Genomic DNA, 25,098 nt, shown 5'->3' on the forward strand with positions numbered 1-25,098 from the left:
TCGTAATAATAACTCGCATTCATAATTTCAGTAGTGATATTCCTTCACAAAATTTTTGCAATTGCATTAATTAGATCTTGCATTTTTACTCGTAATCTGATTTACAATAACTAGATATCATTGAGATGGGAGCAATCTCTGTGGACCCCGCTGTGAATAATGTGATAAAAATTTGTATCTTTATCATTGGACATGAGCTTGTCAACTGAAACCAAAGTTTTTGACCTCGACCTTTGACCTAGGAAATTGTACATTAATTATGACACACCCTCTGGTGTTGGTTTATATACATGTCAAGTATAAACTTTGAAATCATAACGGTTCTCATGATATAGCGGGGACACGATCTTTACCATAGGACATGGGGTTGTCAACTAAAACCAAAATTTTTGACCTTGACCTTTGACCTAGGAAGTTGTACATACATTATGACACACCCTCTGGTGTTGGTTAATATACATGTCAAGTATAAACTTTGAAATCATAAAGGTTCTCTAGATATAGAGCGGACACAATTTGTTATGGACGGACGGACAGACGAACGGACAGACTGAACACTATAGGGCGTCTGCCATTCAGCAGGGCCCTAATAAATACTCTAATTTATTTCTGATTTACCATATACAGATAACAGGTACATATTTTTGTCGTATTCTAACAGCTGTCTTTGTAATTTGTATGTAACACAGAGCTTGATTAGGATCAAGCAATATGGTCACCTGGACTTCTCTGGTCTTTTCTAGTAAAATACATGTTCAACAGTCTATGATGACCTATAGTTGTTAATTTCTGTGTCATTTGGTCTCTTGTGGAGAGTTGTCTCATTGGCAATCATACCACATCTTCTTTTTATATCAACAGTCTATTTGACTATGTGGGTTGCATAAATACTCAGCCCTCTCTATTCGGAATGGGGAGATAAATCTGCTTTATCTTGTAGGGAGAGTGCCATGTTCACAGTTTGATAAAGAACCACGGGAAGAACTCTATAACAGGGTCAATTGGTAGTCTAGTGATAAAACTACTGACTGTATCCAACACAGCCTTTTTCCAGTGGCAGTTCTAATTTCTCTCCCTTCATCCAAGTTGTTCCAATTTACAGAACCTACCGACCAGATGGACTGTTAAAACTTTTCTTTTTCTGAATACAAATTATTTTTAAGCTGTATGATAATGGTCTTTTCAGAAACTTCCATTAAGTTAGAAAGCTTGCAATTCATAGAGAAATGGCAAAGAAATATACAAATTTCAACATCACAACTGTTTTAATTAAATAGAATTATAACAAGAGCAAGTCTCCCAATGTATGACTATCTTAAGTAATACAATTCTGAGCAAAGACTATCAACCATAACACCAACGGTTCAAATTATAAGCAATAAATGCAGCTGTAGTATTGGGTAATAAATAAATTATGAATTTACACACAGTTCATTTGATATTGCAAAAAAGTTCACCACATGTTGATTCAAATTATCATAAAACTGTCAGTTATTTTCATCGTAAAATGGAACACCAAATTTAATAATTATTTCATATCTAAAACTCTGATCTTTAAAAATGCAATTTCTTTTTTCTCTCTGAATTAAATTTATCCTGACTTAATCTCACTTTTTTATAAGAAACATATGATCTCCTTTTATATAAAGCTGATAGCCTGAAACTGACAATTTTAATGACGAAACAAATTCAAACAATGATGGAATTTTTCACAGTATTTCTAAACCATGAATAACTGAATTGGTATAATGTATAGATAACAATAATATCAGAGGCTATTAAGTCCCATATCTAATCAATATAATAATGATATGAATTTATAAGATGAAAATAATCTTGACATAATGAAAAATTTGCATTTATTATTAATCTTTTCGGAACTTGAATATAAAAATTTGATTTTTGTCTGCATTAAACATTTAAGAAATTTGTTATTTATTTCATCTATTTAAGTAATGCATTAAAAAGGATAATAAGATTTAACAAACTATTGGACAGTAAAACCACCAGAAAACAACCACTTTAAGAAAATAGGGGCCATATATACATCCTTCAAAAATTTCTTTGATTCATCTTCTAGCCTGTGTTTCACAAAAGATCTTACAACTAAAATTGATTTTCAGTATCTTGAATTGTCATGACTTACTATCAATTTTAGTCATAAGATTTTTTGAGAAAGAAGTTTTGAAATGTAAATATTTGATATTTTATCACATTCCCCAGTCTCAAAAAAGTATTTGGAAAAGACAGAAGCATTTTTCTTCAATCTGAATTAGAAAAGATTTTTTTTCACTCCTAGTAAATTGAATTATTGCCTCCAATATTTTGAACTCAATTAATAACATTTAAGTATGTCCATTCCCATTTCTACAAGTAAGATTGGATGACAAATTTAGTCCATAAAAGAGAAAAGGTTAAATCTATAAGAATCTAAAACAGCAACATCCCTTCTACAAAAGTTCTTATACTTAACAGCTGATCTAAATAATATCTATTGAGGATATACTGCTGGTTGTCAAGAATTAAAAAATCTGTCAAACGAAGGGTACTAAGAGAACACCCATCATGCACAACTTCTCTATATTCATTTCTTTCCTCAAACTTTTTAACCTTCTTTCGAAAGTGTCTTTACGTAAAATATCAAACATCAAGATTACAGATTACAGTTTACATTTCTCGGTATAGTCTTTTAAAAGTAGTTTTGGCACTGAAATCAAAGTTTTATAAAGTAAATTAAACAAAAATGAAAAGTTGTGTGAGAAATTCTGAAAATTAAGTACCTGAATCTAAGACATGTAAGATAAAGCTATTTTATATTTGTTATAAAAAAAATTGCATAAATCTGTTGCAAAGATATTCTTATATTAAAATATCTTCACCCTGTGCTGACCAATATGTCTACATTCATTTTCAACTACTTTGCTGCATAATTCAGTAGATACAATATAACATATTAAATTAATTTCATATATAAACTACTGCTCAAAAGTACTGTGCTTTTTCCACCAATTCACAATGGGAGTACACAAATCTTGTCATTCTTGATCACCCTGTGAGAAAAAGGGATATGCTAGCTGTTACCTTTTTTATCAAAAGATTTGCAGAAATTAAAAGTTTGTTCCCCCACCTCCAAATATCCAAAGCCTTAATCTGTGAAACAGTTAATCCTACTTCATACCAAACTAAAGCGTTTTTAACAAATTAAATCCATTGATATTTGCAAATAAGCATTTTCGCTCACATTAAAATCCATGTTTTAGAATCTATAAGAATCATGGGCAATTTGCCTATTCTTAACCAAAAATGAAAAAAAAGGCACATCATTGGTTGAAGAACCATTTCTTCTAGGACATTTTAAAACAAATCACAACATTACTTTGGTGTATACTTTTGAAATCATTACCCAGAATGCATTAGATTTTGAAACGGCCAATTGGATATGTGTGAGCTGCCCATTGTGGATTGGATGTAAACACAAAATCCTCCTGAGGTGAAGTGTAATTAACTTGAATGTCAATCTCAAAAATACTAAACATAAAAACACTATACAAATCTTTGCTCAGATCAATGTTTATAAATTTACCTATGTATCTTGCCTCTCTGGCATTGAGTGATACAAAAATATACTATAATTATTTCACTCATACTTAATTTTCACAAATATCACACATAAAATAGTGGTCTATGTACAATATTACACGCAATCATTCCTCAAATTAAATATTTCTAATGTATTTTTCATTTAAAATAAAATGCCCAGTAACCATGGAAATTTTTTAAGTTTAACAATTCATTAATTTTCAATTGATTTCTGGAATTTTTTGCTTTATTAAATATCAAAGGCACTTCATCCTAAATCACAATTTTTGTGTATGTCGCTATTTACATTACAAAAGTGTGTTCCTATCCTTTAAATACCCAAAGCCCATATCTGGTAAGCAGCTATAACTATATTCTATACTGAACTAAAGAGATTTTTACAACAGAGGTCATTGATTGAATTATTAATAATTTGCAATGATTTTAAATTTCTGACTTTTTTCTGAAATAAAAATATAGCACAATTGACAACACTAAAAATTGACCTCTGAAAAGAATCTATTTTCTCTAATCTCTTTCATTTATTGGGGTTATTTTTAAAGAACAAAATCATTTAAAGTGTCCAATAATATCCAAAAGTAAATAACTATTAAAATAATTCAAAATTTGAAAAATTACAATGGCTGACTGCCTTAACCAAATTTTAACTAAAATAACAAGATATTCTCATCCATATTGAACAAATGATAGAAGAATTTGCTTCGGCACACATTTTATGAAGTTTGATTTGATGAACCAAATTTGATGAAATGGTAGTTTTAAAATTCATGAAATTATGAATCTAAGCAATGAAATGAAATTTACATACAAAATCAAGGTGAGACATATACAAATTCCTTACAACAGAACAGAAAATATACAAAGGACATACTTTACGTAAAATAAAACAATAGTATAGAGGAAAACAAATCGAAGAAGAAAAATTACTCCATTTTAACAATACTGCTTTGGCAGGTATTTTTAATACCAGTAATATCAATTTTCAATTATAAATCAGTTCAAATAAAAAATTTATTCAAATAATCTTTGATTTCTAAATTCATTTCAAAATTAATATAATAAATTGTTGAAAGCAGAATTTAAACACACAAATTCTTTGATTGATAAATAACAATATATTCTTTCGTTTTATAGTTGCAATTTAATAGTAACTTAAAAAAAAGACAATTCCTTTTTGTTTTTAATTCATATCATGCCAGAAATTGCACACAAATTAGAAACAAAAAACACATTGATGGAAAACTGGACAAACCTTCACCATATTCAAAATGGGTGAACAATTCTACAGGCAGTGTGCAGATGTTACAGAAATGAACAAAAACTTTGGCAATGAACAATTATTTCTTAAATAATACAAGCTATTAACAAATTATGCTTTACGGAAACAAGACTTGGGTATAATATTGAATAAAATTAAGACTTTTAAGTCAATATTTTAGCATATGCTCTGCTTAATTTCAGTCTGGCAACATAATGAAAAAAACACTTTAAACATAAAGTTAAGAATTGCTATTTAAATATTTGTCATTTTGTGATTAGCTTCATTATATATATCTAACTAATGGGTAACTGAAATTAAAATCAAATATTTGTAAGTGGGCAGGAGTAGTATTTAAATCAAATTGATACTAAATCCATTCTGTCCTTTTTAAATCTAAATGATATGTATGAAAATAAATATGTAAATTCATTATTTTAAATGTAACAGAGCTATCTCCCTTTGAACTGACAAGGGAGATAATATAGTATTCATAAGAACTTTTTACAATTCAACAATAATCAATATTGTAAAAGAATAAAATTCAATATTTCAAATATATCAATGAACAAATTTAATTAAACTTTAACATCAGTTCTTAAACAGTACACAAATCCTGTGTTTTCTACCCATACCAAACAAAAGTTCAAAGTTCAATCTGATATGCTACAACCCTTTATATAGCCAGATATGTGGTTTGAAACAATGCCAAATACTTCATTCACACAAAACATGACAAATAATTTGCTTCTTGACAGTTATCTTCTCAAGACATCTGTCTTTATTCCTAGGGGGTAATGCTTGCCTAGTTTTCTGGCTGATCTTCACAGGCAACTTGGGCTTGGCCATCTCCTTTGTCTTGCTCGTCAATGTATTGTTTGACCCGATTTGAGATCTCAATTTTCAGTTTCTTGCCGTTCATTTCAAAGTCATGTAGTGTGTCAAAAGCAGCCTCCATTTCATTCATCTTTGGAAACTGCAGTAGAGCATAGCATTTTGCCCCATTCCAAATAACTCTTAATGGATTCACATTTTTCTCACGGATTTTGGATTTCAGTTCACTTACACGGACAGACCTTTGAACACTACCAACAAAGATAGTAGGTATTGGTGTTCTTGGGGGTCCACGTCTACGTCTTGGAGAATAACTTTGACCTTGTTGGTCCTCATTCTCATCTCCCTCACTGCGTCTGTTGTTAGGTCTGAATCTCCTTCTTTGTGGGGGTGGTCTACGTCTCTGCCTAGGTTTCCCCTCGTCACCACTTTTGCCCTCATCATTATCAGCCCCATCTGACTCACCAACACTCCTACGATTTCTTCCTTCATCACCACTTCTAGGTTCTTCGTTTTCCTTATTTTCACTTGTATTTCTCCTCCTCCTCCTAAATCTACGTCTTCTTGGCTGTTGTTGACGCCTTGGGCGCTGATTTTCCTCATCGCCACTCTTAGCCTCCCTTTCACTCTCATCTCTTATGTCACCTTTCCCATCTGTATCATTTTCACTATTTCGATCTCTTCTAGGGCGTCTGTTGTATGGACGCCTTGGACCACCCCTAAACCTACGATAGAATGGACGTCTTTGATATTGCCTGTCAGATTCTTCTCCTTCATCTTCAGTTTTTATTTCAGGAGGTGAAGCACCTTCTTTCAGGGTAACATCTTTCCCTTCTGCTTCTTCACACTTAAGTAACTTCCTTAGAATTGGAACACGACGGAGTTTCTCAGGTGTAATTTTAGACCAGATAATACCAGCAGGGTTCTTTCTCGTCCTATTACATTTAATTATTTCTGTTGGTGTTATGATGTAATCAACTACTACATCATGATCTTCAATCAGACTCTCAGGGAAATCGACTACCTGACAGTCGTGGACTGTGGTTATGATGACTGTGTTCTCATCCACAGCTTCCATGCTTCTCATCATAGCATACTCCATGTCAGCGTATCCTTCTCCTTTCCCTATTCTCAAACCTGCAAATGTATAAAAGTTTTCTTTCTGATTAGAAGCTATTTGTAACATATACAAATTATTTATTCACTGAATAATATTTATTTGTGTAGAGGGACATATTCAGATTTATCAGTATAAGCTATTTCTGTATTACCCTTCCAGTCTTCAAGATACACTTTTGAATCTACAGGCCAGAAGCTGAATTTTATGAAAACTTAAGTTGATTTTATTTACCTGTAGAGATGATTTTTACAAGCCTGGGCTGGTGGGCCTGTGGTTGAGCACAAAGACTGCCTTTCTTTCCACGTCCAAAAATATCATATTATTCCTTTATAAAGTTGATTGTTTGTGAATAAGACGGTTTGACCTACCACCCTGAGATATAATGTCTGACCCAACATTGACATTTTTGACAAAAAAATTAAGTCTTCTTGAGTTAGCTTAAAAAATAAATTTAAGATGAAGAAAACTTCTACGTTGTTTGGCCTCTGGCGGAGAGTTGTCTCATTGGCCACATCTTTTAATTCTATAGCATGCAGAAATATGACCTCTCCGATCAAGGATGATTCTACAATTTAGTTTAGGGCTGCTTAGTTACCCTAAAATCGGCCAGCGACCCTAAAATAATTTATGTGAACATCAATTCCAAATTCAGGAAAATAGAAATAAAAATGGACATTTCTATCACTGATTTACTACTATAATTTTTCATAGTTTGTCATCAAAGCATTTTAAAATCTGGATAAGAATGCTGTCAATGTTTGGTCAATGATTTTAGCAGGGGAATCAGATTGGTAAGATAAGGTTAGTAATTACAATTTGTTATTATGTCTCCATTAAAGGTTATCAGAGTAGTCATCATGTATTATTTTTTCTCTCAATATCATTGGTCTCGTAAAAGCAGACCCGTTAAATACAATTGACAAAAATGCTATGGGAGTATTTGATCTTGTATAAGTCGATCGCCCAGCAGGTCAATCAAAAGGATGCATTTTGTCAAAATGGGTCTTGTAAAAGCAGACCTCGGCAGAGAGCAAAATTTAAATTTTGATATACAGTCAAACCTGAGTAAACGGGACCCCGAATAAACCGGTTTCCTGTCCATTCCGATCGAAAATTAAAGTCCCTTGTTTTTCCCTTCAAAGTCTTTGTTAAAAAAAACCCTTTGTAACCATACCCTGTGTATTCCAAATTCCGGTCTAATGATGCAGTCCCAATACTCTTAATTACATCAATTATTACCTGTCAAAACCGGTTTGTCTAATTAATTTAAAATGATACTAGTATTGATCAATATGCAATCAAAACATATTTGTTTATACAAGATGGCCTTTCAGGATAATCAATTAGTCAGGTGTTAAACCGTGAACTTACAATGGTATAGTAGTGAGCTGTTTTATTAAAACCAGAGTTGGAAATTATAGTCCGCCCGACCGCCCGAGACGGCCTATTTTACGATCGGGCGGTCAAAAATTAAATTTCAACAGTCCGGTGGACGGTCTATTTTTTGCAGGTGGTTGGGATTACCTTTTTCTATTTTTGGAATGAGTTCTCAGTATTACCCCATTCATAACAGCACGTAAGAATCATGACTGCCAATTAACCTTTTACTACCACATGTTTCCACGCGATTTGTGCAGGGAACATGGTGATACCTTTTGTTTGTAAGATCCGCACTCATTGGCTAGTTGGTATCGAATTGTCCAATCGCGATCGCCTTTATTAAACAAAATATAAATATTAGATCGAAATTTGTTTTGGTAAACTCATTTTTTACGACAGTACTTGGGCATTTCGTCGCCGAAAAAGCGAACTGCTGTTGACTCAACAGAAAAAAAAATAAATTGAACGATCAGTCTAAGAGGAAGCGGACAATTGTTCCTGGTTGGAAAACGGAGTTCGAGTGGTTGATTTGTGACGACTCGCATGGTAAAATATTTTTTTCAACCATGCCGTTCAGCGTATGGGCCTTTGGCAGTCAGAAAGGTACCTGAAAGATTTCGGCGATATGCAAAAGGCCCGTTTGTAGTTGGTTGTGCAAATTTAAGGCACGATGCCCTTACAACACATGCAAAATCCGATGGCCACAAATATTGTGAAAATTATGAGGAGCAATAAAATTATAAATGAAACCAAAATTTTATTTTTATTTGCTTAAAAGTAATTTTGTGGAACAAAGGTACAAAAAAGGCATGCTGAATTACACTGAAGACAAACTAACACCCCCCAGTGCCCAACCCAAATTCTAAAAATGAAATCACACCTTGCTTCTGAACAACTGGTCATTAGGCTTAGCAGTGTCTGCTTAAATGTGCACTTGTAAGTCTTGTTGCAGTGTGTATTTACAAAAGCAGTCATAAGTCATTTTCATCACAAAAAATCCTCAAGTTAATCTAATAATACTTATAGTCGTTAAAACATCTCAAAACACAAAAACATAATTTAGAATCTTGAAGGAAAATGGGTTGGATTTGTATTGCATTAATTTTCAGGGCTGGTAAATTTTGATCAAGACAGGTAATTTTTTTATGCAGCCAGCCCTTTGGTCTGGTAGACATTTCCAGTGAGTTTCCTACCCTGTTAAAACACTTAAAAAAAGGGTAAATCAAACTAAAAGACAAGTCGTATATATCTGGAATAGAACTTACGTTGTTACTTGGATATTTTTTTTTCAAATTGTGGAGTAAAGAAATTTACATCGTGTTTTCGAAATCCTGGGTTCCCTGTTGTGAACCCCTAAACCAATGACCCTGATAATAAACAACACCCGGATGACAACAATCAATGGGAATCGTACACTGTACGACAATGTTTTGATCGTAATGAAATTTCGTTTGATAAAATTCTTGCTTTTTAATTGGCTATACCAACGTCGGAAATAAACGATGAATGTAAAACGAAACTCTCGTGTAACAATTCAAACAACGCAAGGATTATGATGCAAATGAAAAAAATGAACACAAAGTGAAAATGAAACTGACAGGTCGGAGACTGATGCTACCAAGGTCTATTTGACATACTAGGATATGTAAAAATAAAATGCTCTGCAGGGCGCCGCATGATACGACCGCAGAGGTCAAACCCTGAACAGTTGGGGCAAGTATGGACACAACATTCAAGCTTGATACAGCTCTGAATTTGGATTTTGATTAAATATTTGACACAGCATAGGTTACTGACACAGAATGAATGTGGTCTAAGAACTTAAAAATTTTAAATTGGACATTCACCTATTAAGGTCCAATATCCAAAATCTAAATACATGGTTGGATTCAGCATATCAAAGAACCCCAAGAATTCAATTTTTGATGAAATCAAACAAAGTTTAATTTTGGACCCTTTTGACCTCAATGTGGACAAAGTTGATAACGGGGCCCAAAAATCAAAAATCTAAATACATGGTTAGATTCAGCATATCAAAGAACCCCATAAATTCAATTTTTGTTGAAATCAAACAAAGTTTGGACAAACTTGAAAACTGGGCCCATAACCAAAAATCTAAATACATGTTTAGATTCGGCATATCAAAGAACCCCAATAATTCAATTTTTGATGAAATCAAACAAAGTTTAATTTTGGACCCTTTGGACCTCAATGTGGACCAATTTAAAAACGGGGCCCAAAATCCAAAAACTTAATACACGGTTAGATTCTGCATATTAAAGAACCCCAAGAATTCAAGAATAAAACCCCATTGAAATTGGTCAAGAAATAAGCAATTTATACGAAGTATCTTCTTTTGCACAATACTGTGCAATTGAATATTTCTTGCTATTGCGCAATACTGTACAATTGACAATTTCTTGCTATTGCGCAATATTGTGCTATTGGATATTTCTTGCTATTGCGCAATACTGTGCAATTGAAGATTTCTTGCTATTGCGCAATACTGTGCAATTGAAGATTTCTTGCTTTTGTGTGCAATACTGTGCAATTGAAAATTTCTTGCTATTGCACAATACTTATTATATAATAGTTTACACATCCTGTTTGGTGTGTATCTCCTACCATATCATTATTATTTGCTTTTAAATATAAATCAGAAATAACCAACTTAAAATGGAAAATTTTAAAAGAAAAAAAAAAGGAAAAAAAGAAAAAAAAGAAAGAAAAAAAAATCCCCCCCCAAATTTTTTGAAACCCCTTATGATTCATCACCCCCAAAATCAATCCCAGCCTTCCCTTTGTGGTATGGTACCTTGCAGTACAATTTCAGAGAGATCCATACACTTGAACACAAGTAATTGTCTGCAAACTAGAAAAATGCTATTTTTGGCCCCTTATTCCAAAACGTTTTGGGCAATTACCCCCAAACTCAATTCCAGCTTTCCCTTTTTGATATGGAATCTTGTAGTTCAATTTCAGAAAGATCCATACACTTACACACAAGTTATTATCATGAAACTAGAAAAATGCTTGTTCTTTGCCCCTTTTTTGGCCCTTAATTCCTAAAATTTTGAGGCAATAACCCCCAAAATCAATCCCAGCATTCCCTTTGTGATATGGAACCTTGTGGTACAATGTCAGAGAGATCCATACACTAACACACAAGTTATGTCTGGAAGTTACAAAAATGCTTATTTTTGGCCCCTTTTTGGCCCCTAATTCCTTAACTGTTGGTACCATAACCCCCAAAATCAATCCCAACCTTCCTTTTGTGGTATTGAACCTTATGGTAAAATTTCATGGAGATCCATTAACTTAAACTAAAGTTAGAGTGCGAAAACCAATGTGTCTTTGGATGACGACGACGACGCCAACGTCATACCAATATACGACCAAAAAATTTTTAATTTTTGTGGTCGTATAAAAAATTAAAAAAAAATTTTTGAATTTGAGGAACAACCAATTTCTTAAATTTCTATAGCAAATGAATAAGAAGATTCAAAACAACGATCATGCTAAGTTATTACGTTATTACGTTTTATATTTTTCAATTTATAATTTACAATCAGACAGAAACTTTTACATGCAATATATCGGTCGTCACAAGTCATTAACTTCTGTCAAATTAGAAACCCTGAATAAACCGGCCCTTTTTCATAGTCCCGTAGCTGGCCGGTTTATACAGGTTTTACTGTAACATTGATGAAGTTAATGGGTGCAGATCTCATTATACATATTGCCCAGCACAGCCAGTTATATTATATGATGGAAACATGTTTTATAAAAAAACATATTTAACATTTGTCTGGCTCTATTTTATGCATGAATTTCCCTACCTGGATGAAAATTCCCAATTTGATGGTCAAGGGACCCATTTGAAAACACCTGGAATCATCCCTGCTGATACATTTTTTCCTGGAATAGTCTCTATCATGAAGATTGCAACAATGATCTACAAGATGAGGAACTTACCTGTTTTTGTGACTGCTACTGATCCAATTACAACCAAATCTACTTTGATCTTTGTATCCAGTCCAATAGGTTCACTGTGTTCTCTTACACCCTGAAAAAGAAATACAATCACTCAATTTATAATCAAAGTACTCAGAAGTACTCATGGAAAGATGTTTACAGTAATGTCATGTCAATATTTCTAATAACTCAACTTACAGTTTTTGTGAAAATTCTCTACACATACAACTCTTTTAATCAATAAATTTAATAATTCTATAGGGCAGGACATTTGTTTTTGTGTCTGTTTGGTTTTATTGCACTTATTACACATTCATATAATTTTAAAAATTCTAAAGGGCAGGACATTTGTTTTTGTGTTTGTTTGGTTTTATTGCACTTTTTACACATTCTATAATTTTACGACAGCATTCTTTATTGTCTGAGGAATGTCCAGGGATACTTTGGTACTTTATGATTAAATCTGAACATTCTTTAAGCAATCTATTGATGGTAATATTTACCTATGTTGTGATGCATACCTTTAGATTATACTTATTTAAACCTATTGAGGTAATATTTGCATTTACTATGGCACATATATTCAAAATATCCTTATAACAACCTTCTAGTGGTTCTAACTATTACAACCTTCTAGTGGATCTAACTACCTGTGTTGTGGCTCATTACCCCAGTGGTTCTAACTACCTGTGTTGTGGCTCACTAGTAACTACCCCATACTATCTGAATATCTAACTTTTATATGGTATTTTTTACCTGTGTTGTTGCACATATCCTCAGAATATCCTTATTACAACCCTCTGGTGGTACTATTTTGTTGAACAATCCAGTCCTCAATCTTGGTGTAGGCACTAACAATGTCTTATCAGCCTAAAAAAGTCTTACACATATGTATAAGTGATTCAGGAATCAAATGCAGATCACAGTCATTATATAGTAAATTTGCAAATTTAATAACAGCTGTTAAACAAAGTGCTTGTGGGTATTGAAGGGTAAAGATTGCTTTCATTATGCAATGTGAATCTAAAATTAAACGCAAAACTGTCATGACTGAATTCAGCAATATAACACATTTAGGCAATATTTTGAATTGGAGTTATCTTTCTTTGTTCAATTTGTTTGCACCTGTCCTAAGTCAGGAACCGATGTTCAGTGGTTGTCGTTTGTTGATGTGGTTCATAAGTATTTCTCGTTTCTCTTTTTTTATATAGATTAGACTGTTGGTTTTCCTGTTTGAATGGTATTACACTAGTAATTTTTGGAGCCCTTTATAGCTTGCTGTTTGGTGTGAGCCAAGGCTCTGTGTTGAAGGCTGTACTTTGACCTATAATGGTTTACTTTTACAAATTGTGACTTGGATGGAGAGTTGTCTCATTGGCACTCATACCACATCTTTTTATATCTATTGAATATAAATTTGTAGATTTATACACCATGCAGAACTTATATTTCTTGACAAGAAAGTAACTAGAAAATTTGAGTTTCTTTCATTAATAAATTGCCTGACATGGATACGACCTAAAGAATGCTCATCTCAGACCTTCACTGAACTAATAAGTATACTACAAGCAGTGATTTTGCTAGCGCTCGTCATTTTCGTCATTTACGAAACGGTTTTCAAAATGACGAAGGTATTCCAAATCAATTTTGTCACTTAAATTTGGAAAGAGTAAAAATATTTTCGCATGAAAATACTATAATTCTACCTGTCTTATTTTTTCTGACAAGTTTATGACCCTCAGTTAATTAACATTTACAACAGGTGTTATAAGTTGTGATTACAGATAATCCGCTTATCGCCATCGGATGGGTCAGTAATCCGTTAAATATTTATCAACCTCATAATTGATCATCATAATTATTTTCCCCAGTAAAATCAGTCAGTCGGCATTTCAATTTCAATATTTATCTAACGAGCACAATTTGCAGTTCGTTTGTGGTAGTTTCGTCATTTGAGTTTTCCCTCGGACAGTTCGCATTTTAATTTCAACATTTCTCAAAACGATCACAATTTGCAGTTCGCGTGTTGTAGTTTCGTCATATTTGATAAAACTTTTAATCAAAAACTTTCGATTAAAAAGATGTTCTGTTTTCACGAATCAAACAGGTGCTTCCTATACGATGAACTGCGCATGCGCGAAAGTATTCTTATGAATTTAAAGACACTAAAACGTAAAATACGAAATAATAAAGTATCAAACTAAACGAGAGAGACAAATATAGTTCTTATTTAGCAAATTTAAATTAAAAAATGATAATTTCCTGCCTTTTTTAAACACTAACCAATCCGTTTATGAATCTGGATTCATTCTGAATTTATTATCCACTTGTCACTTCCTGTTTTCATTTCATTTGGAAATCGAAAGTAAACGTGATCTATTCATTATAAATTTACAATTTAAAGTCATTAGAATTGTTCCAATAAGGATTTACAAATCCTTGGTTCCAACTTTATAGAATAAATTCTTAATATTGCTTTAAAACGTTTTTAAGGATAATGAGTATGAATAATGCAGTGAAATAGTCCTCTAATACAAGTTCATTTATGCTGTGATTCCTGGTTTAAAAAAAATGGATCCCAACTTTTGCTGATTAGGAATGTACCCTGAAACTAACTGAAGTGAAATTGTGAACTAGATTTCTAGATCTTATATCCTAATCTTCGTATTAAAGTGCCACATCAGTCAAATCATGCAGTTACTGCCTAGTATGCCTAAGTCCTTCAAAGTCTGACAAAGATGTATAGATAGTAATATACATCCTAGGTCCCTTGCTGCTACCCAAAATAAGGTTGACTTTCATCCCGCACAAAAGTGACTAAAGCCCTCAAAATCCTAGCTAAAACCCTGCTACAAGCCAATGAAAATAAGTTTTTTTATTGCATTTGAAGCTAATTTCTTAATGCTTGTAGCTATATATATAGATTAAGACTTTGGTTGGCTTGCTTGCTAAATGTGTGTATTAACATTTGCTCAAGCATTGTAATTAAGATTGACATCTGCAAACAATATAAAATAGGCAGAGTTAAACCTTTATACATTATACTTCAGAGTTCGCGAAAATGGTCGGTCCTGTCGGTCCTGTCGGTCAAAATGAGGCTCGGACCAGTATTTTGAAGGCTAGTGCCGGTCCGGATGACCGATGTAAAAACGGCCGTTATAGTGCATATTTCTGCACTTTTTTACATCGGTTATTAGATGTACCGCAACTGTTTCCAATAAGTGTTTACATCGGTTATCAGATGTACCCACTGCCAATTTCCGGTACTGGTTTACGGATTTATTATAAACAAACCAAAGCGGCGATCTACACGTGGCCTACTAAATTTGTTCATAGAGCCATCCCTGGCAAACAATTGGCGATTGAACCCTACAATGGAGCAAACAAATACTGTAACAGCCGAGAAAGTGATTCAGATGATGAAATGGATAGTGAAGATGACTTTAAATAAGAACAATCAGAAGACCTGAACTGGTCCTTCATTGTTAATTTGCCTGTGGGTGCGAAGAATAAAACTAATATTAATAAAGTTATTTTTCGATAAAATATGTTATTAATTTTATTTCTGGATAAAATTAACAGATTTTGTAGGACTGGCTAAAATTTTGTAGGACTGACAAATAATCATGCTTTGTCGGTCCCATGACCGACGGGTCAAAATAAGTTTTCGCGAACTCTGATACTTAAATTTGATTGGATGATATCCTGGAGGTAAGGAACAACCAATTGTACATGTAAACATTACAAGACAATGTTTATATTAAAGGTTTAACTCCGCCCAATCTATATTGTTTGCAAACAAAGCAAGCAAGTCATCCAAAGTCTTAATCTACTAGCATTAGGAAATTAGCTCTAATAATGCAATCTTTAACATAATATAGCTCCTCAAGTATTGAAGTATATTCTTGGCCTTCAAATTTTATGGATTGAGCATTCCTAATGAAGGTAAATCCTGAATAACACTTTCAGACACACCAAACGCATAAAGTGTGCTTTTTTCGTCATCTGTTTAACATGTTAAAGGAACAATCCCACAAAATGGACAGAAACAACCTGTTTACACAACCCCTTCTTTGGAGAAGGTTAAAAACAATTTCATAAATACACATACAATAAGAAATAAACATTTGTTTTAGTCAGGTCAACTTTGTAGTGTTACAAAATAGGATAGCATTAATTAAGTTTTCCATATACTCATTCTACCTAAACTAATGAAAGCTTATAAATTAAATGTCAATTTCAAACACGGATAGTCTAAACATGGCTTTGGAAATAATATCTATTTTAATACCACTTTATTCTATTATTAATCAAATATTTAATTCTAAATACAGTTTTCACAAGTACACATACTGATTAATATATTGTTAGTTCCATGAATATAGTGAATTTAGCATACCATGATCACATGACAAGATTGTGTAAATGTTAAAAAAACTTGTGATGATATCAAAACTTCTAGGAAACACCCATCAAAACTCTTTCTGAGCTTCCTCAAATGTATAACTTTCCCAAAGTTTAGGTATTGGATCAGTTTTTAGGAATCTCTGATTTGAAACATTCCTTTTTGAGTCTTTACAGTTTCAAATTGATTTTTCCTCTATAAATATGCTTACTTCAAGTGTTAGAAACCTAGCATTTTCCTGTGGTTTATCTGGGTTTATTTTCACAGTCTGTGCCTTCTTAAACTCATCCAAAGAAATCATCTTCTCTGCTGCAGTTGCTGCTCCCTAAGAAAATAAATAGAGAATATCATATGGCTTTTTCAATATCCAGAGACACCAATATTATCCAAAGAGCTCTGCTCGAGGGATTATATTGGTTGAGGGTTGATACTGTGAGAGATATTGAATAAACTGCTTTGCTGAGCGCAGCTGGATACGCCTGCAGAGGTCCAACCCTGAACAGTTGGGGCAAAATGGATACAATATTCAAGCATGATACAGGTCTGAATTTGGATTGTAATTAAATATTTGATATATTATAGGTTTCAGGATAAATGTAGTCAAAGAACTTGAAATTGGCTATATAAAAGATTTCTTGCTGTTGTGCAATACACTGTGATGTGCGCAATACTTAGTAAATCTGTTTTCAGACTATAAACAAATAAAATCTTATAACTCAGAAATGTAAAATCGAAAATTTATAAAAATTAAAAGGGAGCTTACAAAGATAGATATAAACAATTTACCAAAGTTTCATAAAGTTGAATTATTGTCCGAAAACTGGAAAATCCCCCTTTTCGTAATGAATAAATCCCCATAAATCGGAAACGTATAGTCTGAAATTTATTAAAATTCTTAAGGGTTCCGCGGAACCCAGTGTCTCGCCTACTTTTGCTGTTAATCGCAGGCTCAACAAAAATGAGGAAAAAAATCAATAAAAATATTCCTTTAGATACTATCTTTTGATTGTAAGAACCTTCTGTCAAAGTTTGGTATAAATCAAGGATAGTTTATGAATCTAATAAATGTTTTAAAAACTTTAACTGCAGACTGTATTTAATGTTAACTGGAAGAAAAACTAAGTCCATTTACAAGTAAAATATGGAAAAACAGGAATTTTATTTTTACAAAATTTACTTCTGGATACTATCTTATGATCATAAACAAGCTTCTGTTCAAGTTTGGTAGAAATCCAGGATAGTTTAAGAAAGTTATTAAAATTTCAAAAACTTTAACCACAGAGTGAATATTTGTAGACGCCGCCGCCGCCGCCGCCGACAACTACGGAATGTAGGATCGCTTTGTCTCGCTTTTTCGACTAAAGTCGAAGGCTCGACAAAAATCAAAAAAGACTGAGAAATGAATAATTAAGTTATGCTCAGTCTTTCAGTAAATTCAATTACAAACAAAAACATTCTGATGGTAATTTTCACAAAAGATTTCGACTTACAATCTTCCACAAAATTTCCCTAAATTTATATGGCTTTTGAGGATTCTTTTCAGAAAAATTTCATAGTCCAACAATACAATATTTTAACAACAGGCAGGTTGAACTTGTGGTTAATTATGAAGACTATCAGATGGAAAGAGTAAACTCCAGTATATTTCGTTTAAATGGAAAATTGTGCTTTAAGCTAAAGGCAACTTAACTGCACTTTCCGAAGATTTTTTCCTAATTTAAAAATACTAGTGACTCCCTTTTACATTGTCAGTTATCAAAAAAAAAAAAGACGGTTATGCTTATGTATAAGTTTGGGGAAAAATGCAAATAGACAACATCGATGAACGGCATTGATGAATTTGACAACAATTCAGAAACCAAATATCTGAGATTTACAAAAAATTCCAGCATTTTGGCTTTCAATGGTAAGTTTTTCCCACAACCTTTTAACATGATTTAGATAGAATTTTTACTAAAGCCAAATGCTAGGTGCGAGCTTGGTATTCTATGGAAACCTTATTGTGTGCAAACCTTGACATTTGGGATTCTACGATAGCATGGTCTTGGAAACTCCACAAGATCATTCTTCTCTATGTAGTCCCAAACAATCTGACGAATGGCTCCTTTATTGACTTCTGCAAATACAACAAATGTATCATAATGTAAATTTTTGTATATGTTTATGTACAAGTACAAAGTTTCACTGCCTTCTCACAGCTGTGTATTAACGTGTACTAGAAATTCAAAATTATTGTGAGGATTGTATTAATGTGAATAATGCGACTGAGTGAGTATCGCAGTAATAAAAACATGCATTCTGTATCGGATATAAATATATGTATGCCGATTTTTCTAAAATCACAATAACTAATCTCGCATTTCTGTCGATCATTATAATGTCCATTCTTCAAAAAAAACAAAAAAATAAATGCACAAAATAATTCTGCATTTACAGTACGTGTAGAATCTGAGAAAATCCACCCTTAGATTTGTTGATTTTTATTGTTTTAACGCCACTTTTAAGCACCGCTTTTGGGCTATTTCTTGGCGGCCAGTTTTTATTGGTGGAGGAAGCTGGAGTGCCCAGAGAAAACCACAGACCTTCCATAGGAAAACTGACAATCCTAGTCAATTAAGATTGGAGTCGAGTGCACCCGCACGAGCGGGGTTAACGTTCGAACTCACAACCTCAGTGTTGACTGGCTAGTAATTACAGTAGGAACTACTTAGACCACTCAGCCAACGAGGCCCCTCCACCCTTAGAAATCTATTGACAGGAGATTGATGTAAATAAAATAATAATTTCTTTTTTTGGTTTTCAAAGGAGATGTAGGTAGATGTAAATATTTTGGAATTTTCCAAAATCATGAAAATTGACCATGGTTTAGAATAGGGGGTTTGAAAGGCACTCAAATTAATTAATAGTAGGTAATCACATTTTCCTTATAATTTTGTTAGAATTACACAATTAAATTCAAATTTTATACAGGGGTTAAAAAATCCACTAGCCCGACGCCCGGGACTACAGCATTTAGGCCTAGGGCAACCAAAACTTGTAACGGTTAAACCCAATATGCCCTAAGGACTAGTAACAAAAAAATCTTGGCGTTTCCAAAATAAAAAGTGGTAATCCACACATCACTTTTCTATCTTAGCCAATCAGATTCAACTACATCATGCCGGATTCCAGAATTTGAACTTATTTTGTACAAGTTTTAAAATAGAACAAATAACTTGGGGTGGATCCCCTACTTTCAATATCGATTTGTTAGTACAGGGGGTATTGTACATTGCTTATGCAACCAGAGAAATATAATGTAACCTGACTGTACCTCCTTCTGAATAATTTATTGCAATATAAATATGAATCCCTTTTCACAGGAGAAAGTAGATATATTCAATTAATCGATAATTGTATATTCATAATAAGGCTTGTACCATCTCAGGTTTTGGTCAACTCATTATTACAGAATATTCAATGAATATACAATTATCGATTAATTGAATATATCTGCTAATGGGATATTTTTTTGCTGACATAAGTTTTGGGTATCCGATTTGTAAAAATCTACTGTACAACGGATAAAAATTGTTAAGTTTATAGAATTCATTGTATTAATGCAGCAAACTCTGAATTTGTAAGGCATACTCGGGCTAGCAGGTCAGTTTTGTTGGGCTAGTAGTTCTTCCAACAGGGCTAGTAAAATCCTGCTACCAATTAGCCCTGGGCTAGTGAGCTATAACAAAATTTCTTAACCCCTGTTTATAGTATGGGTGGTAGGGTCTAAGAAAAGGGCATCCCATTCGTTAAATTCTAGAACATCCCTTAGTCATTGTGATTTACACTTTTCTTGATTATCAATGAATGGTTCAAGTTTCTATGATGAGAAAATTCTAAATCTTCTATTGCACTGCAACTGGATCACTATTGTTTTTCTTAGTTTTAACTCTGCTTTCGCTGCATTTTTACAATTCTTTAGTTTTCTATGTTGCGTTTTGTATACTGTTGTTTGTTTTTTGGTCGTTTATTGTTTTTTGCCATGGCATTGTTAGTTTGTCATCAATTTATGAGTTTGCATATCTTTTTGGTATCTTCTGGTCATGGAAATCATGACTTTCAGGACTTACCTGCACCTAATTCACTGACAGATTCTGCAGGTGTTTTGGTTGACATGACTGCTTGTCAAAACTGAAACACACTCTGAAATGAAAAACAAATAGTAAATCATCTCAAATTTATCTTTTTTGTATTTTCACATTACCTGTCTTTGGTTTACTCCTGTAACCATGGTAACAGACTACACGAATGAATTTTATTTTATCCGGACATTCGGTCTGGTAAACAACCTAGCTTTACCAGACCGAATGAAATTTTACCAGACCAATTTTTTTTACATCTAATTGTATATTATCCGACAAAATACCAACAAACCTATGACTTGTTGTGCCCTACTGCACTCCAAAATGCACAAAAACAAAATCATGTGACAAGAGTGTATATTTTGATGAAAGTTGTGCACAATTGCTTGAATGCATTTTATTGATAAAGAAAAGTAATGTCACATTCTATTGGATTTTGACATGAAAATTATTTGTGAACTAAAAATAATTTAGAGTTTCTGTATACAATAATTCCTGTATCTTCTTCCTTTTTCATATATCTTTTGGTTTTCAATTCTAGTGTTTATATTTCATAGCTGTATTTTGTGAACCTGCTTGGATTTTTTATTGTATTTGATCGGCAAACCCGGATTTGGCCTTATCCCTTCCCGGAATCTGATTCTGTTTTGTCTTGTTTCCAGTTGATGGCAGCCATTGTTGTTTTTTTCAGTCATGCAGATATGTTTTTACTCGGATTTACACATTACTTGTTGGCGATTTTCGGCATAAAGCTAGAGGTTGAACAAAATAAACATCGCTGTCATGAATAATAAAGATGAAAATGAATTTTGAGATCATTTTTAGAATTTTGCTCCCAAAATTGGGAAAAATGTAGGGTTTTTAGAAAAATCCATGAAAAAAACAACACCGGACATTCGGACCGGTATTCAACAAAATTTTACCAGACCGCTCCATTATTCACCGGATTTGTCCGACGGTCCGACGAATTTCGTGTAGTCTGTGGTAACATGTCAACTGGTACGTTTGCCAACTGTTGCCCTACTAACTTGTTCTACCAACTCATATCAAACATGCTACACTTTTAGATATTATTTCTAAGCAATATAGTAGTTATTTTCTATCATAAAACTTTTTTTTTAATTAAAAAAATCGAAATGTTGTTTTGAATTATAATTATTACATGTATAAATTGTACTAATTAGCATGATTAGTGATCATTAGTAGACCTACAACTGTACATTCTGATCAGATTGGGGTTGATTAAAAAAAAACTTCATCTAGTCATGTTTTTTTGTTGCCATTTTTAAAGCAGTTTTTTTTCTATTAGAATATAGTCGTCACTTGCTTAGGTGTTTTCAAAATTTAAATGTATTCAGAAAAGCTGATGTGTCTTCTACTCAATTCTAACTTGCTTTGGTTGTGTGGAATTCGAATGGTGCAGAAGGCGTAAAAAGCACATGTACTAGGTGAGGTAGCTTCTATACATTTTCCCTAATAGAGTTTATAGGGCTTGAAAATTGATTCTGAGGGCTGCCAAAACAGAAAATCACTCCCAATACAGAATCCAAAGTTAGGGGAGGGTTGAGCACTCAGAAACATGTTTAACCACACCACATTCTTTATGTGCCTGTCCCAAGTCATGAGCCTGTAGTTAGTGGTTGTCATTGGTTCATGTCGGTAACATTTGTTTTTGTAAATTGAACTGTTATAAATTAGGCCGTTAGTTTTCTCAATTGAATTGTTTCATATTTCATATCAGGGCCTTTTTATGGTTCATCATAACCTTTTGGCTAATACGGCCGTATTTACACCACAAATTTTACTCTGAGTACAGACAAACCTGTGCACCTGCAAAAGTTTTAAGGCATGGCAGGACCTAGATAATTAAATTTAAATGCATTTTATGATTCAGAAAATTATTAACTTTTCTGGATTTTTCTATTCATTTTTTTTCATTCCCGCAGAAGGTGCAAAAATAAACTAAGTAGGGAAAACGTTTGAGAAGCTTCCCTCATATAATCAATGTTGTGAGTAGTATTCATTTAAATGGACAATAGACATGATAGATGGATAATAGACACCTGCAAACAATAGGTGATTTAAACTGTGTAACTGAGTGGACCGTATCAAATGAAACTTGTATCAAATGAAACTCGTGTGTTTGTTTATTTTGCTATTTTCTGCAGACTGGAAAAAAATGCACGTCAAAATCCAGGTAAGTCATCAATTTTCTGAAACATATACTTCATACAACTTTTATATTTCTAGGTCCTGCCATGACTTAAAACTTTCCTAGATGCATTAGTTTGTCTGTACACATAGTAGATTTTGGGATGTAAAAACGGCCATATTTTTCAATTCCTTCAGATGAACCTTATAGCTGACTATACAGTATGGGTCTTTCTCATTGTTGAAGGCTGTACAGTTGCCTATAATTGCTTACATCCAATTCATTTGAACTTCGGTGGATAGTTGTCTCATTGGCAATCATACCACATTTCCTTATTCCTATATATTATAAATAAAAAAATAATTGCTGAACATTACATCAACTTGATAAAAAATTGAATATTACCAATGACGGGAGCTAGGTGAATAGATATATCTTTTGACAGTCAAGAAAAGCAAAGAGACAGACAGGAAAGCGACTTCTTTGTCCTCATTGCCCTATAGTGTGAGGAATTATAGTTATCTCGTACCATTGTAAACTCGTACCAATGTCAACTCGTACCACTAAAAAAAAACTCGTACCAATGCAAACTCGTACCACTGCTAACTCGTACCACGGTAAATTCATACCATTGTAAACTAGTACCAACTTATTTAAATGCATTCAAATGGTGTTTAATGATAAATATATACTTTAATTTCACTCAATACCTCTTAAGTCTGTAAAATGTATATAATTTGAAATTACAATGACCAATTTGTAGCTAATTTTCCTTGTCTAATTGGATAGAGAAAACCGTGGCAGATTGGCTTTGTTGTCCCCCTTGAATAGACTCTTTTTTAAACTTTTACTGACAACTATTTGATTTAATTTTTAATCATTCCAAATCAGTAACATTGAATAGATTTGGGTATTTTTCTATTGTTTCTAAAAGGAATTTTATTTAATGAAAGAATTGATTTATTGTGTTTTAAAGGTTTAAAATTGTTTATGACCAACAGTTAGAAAGTATGAAATTTATTTTTATACAATATTCAGCTCATTTGAGCAGAATATGACCATGCTAATATGATTAAACAAGTTGATTAGTTTGAAGATAAAAAAAAAAAACAAGTTGATTAGTTAATAATCAACCAACAATCACACAATCAAGGGAATTTAATATATTTATTAGCATGGTAAATAAGAAATTACATTCGTATTTATGTCTAAGTTTCATTAAAATCTGGTATAAAATTCAAAGATACTTTAATTTTTTGTATAAAGCTTAAAAAAAAAATAATCATAAAACATTCGTATTTTTGTTTAAGTTTTCATTAAAATCTAGTATAAAATTCAAGTAATTCAACTTTTTTTATTTAGTTTACCAAAAATAAATTCATAAAATATTCGTATTTTTGAATATATTTTTAATGGAACGAGTTTGCAGTGGTACGAGTTCTGATTGGTACGACTTCCCAGTGGTACGAGTTTACTTTGGTACGAGTTAACTTTTTTGGTACGAGTTTACGTGGTACGAGTTTACAATGGTACGAGTTAACTTGCTTCCTAGTGTGAGCCCTGTATTGGCTGTAATGCTCAGAGGCGGATTTAGAGGGGGGCCCCCCCTTTTCTGGGGAAAAAATGGTTAATTATATAGGGAATCACTGACACATGACCGGAGCGGGCCCCCTCTTAGGCAGTCAGTGGGCCCCCACTTATGAAAATTTCTGGGTCCGCCACTGATGCTGTATATGTGTGTACATGACATTGTATGCATATAAAAGCTTTTGGCAGACTGAAATTATTTTGAACTCAAATGTTCAAGTTTCAAGGGAAAGCAGGCATCACCAAAATGGCTCATGCTTAAGGAGTTAGCAGATTACTAACCCTATTTTTACAGATGTTTTAACATAAACAGAGAAAACCCTAGAAAAATTACCAAATTTGGATTGGACAGTTGGAAGTCAGTAGATAAATTTGAGAAGTCAGATAAATGACACCTGTAGCAATAATATACAAAAATCTATAATACTGAATTCCTTTTTAACAAATTTCCCATAATTCAATAACCTTTGACGCTGTCTAATCTCAAAACTGTTATCAAACTGACTATTTCCCAACGTGGCAAATGGAGGCTACCATATTACTGTCACGCAATGAATATTTTTTTCCTAATTTTTTCAATGCTTACTAAAAACTTCTAATGTATCAGATCATTTTTCTATACGCAATTGAATATTTCTGTAATTGTTCAAACTGACAAGTGCAAGA

General features: G+C 32.9%; 1 protein-coding gene across 1 annotated transcript; it reads right to left on the bottom strand.

Moving 5' to 3' along the window:
• Positions 1-1,246: 1,246 nt before the first annotated feature.
• LOC127726029 (methenyltetrahydrofolate synthase domain-containing protein-like) lies at positions 1,247-24,994 on the bottom strand. Its single transcript, XM_052233326.1, has 7 exons — positions 24,898-24,994; positions 20,682-20,754; positions 18,585-18,688; positions 16,784-16,897; positions 12,924-13,037; positions 12,168-12,258; positions 1,247-6,829 (listed from the first exon to the last, which is right to left on the bottom strand). The coding sequence occupies exons 2-7, from the start codon at positions 20,725-20,727 to the stop codon at positions 5,664-5,666; spliced, it is 1,635 nt and encodes a 544-aa protein (XP_052089286.1). The 5' UTR covers positions 20,728-20,754; positions 24,898-24,994; the 3' UTR covers positions 1,247-5,663.
• Between the last annotated feature and the right edge of the window lie 104 nt (positions 24,995-25,098).

Source organism: Mytilus californianus, unplaced genomic scaffold (assembly GCF_021869535.1).
Source record: "Mytilus californianus isolate M0D057914Y unplaced genomic scaffold, xbMytCali1.0.p SCAF_16, whole genome shotgun sequence".
NCBI classification, from domain to species: domain Eukaryota; kingdom Metazoa; phylum Mollusca; class Bivalvia; order Mytilida; family Mytilidae; genus Mytilus; species Mytilus californianus.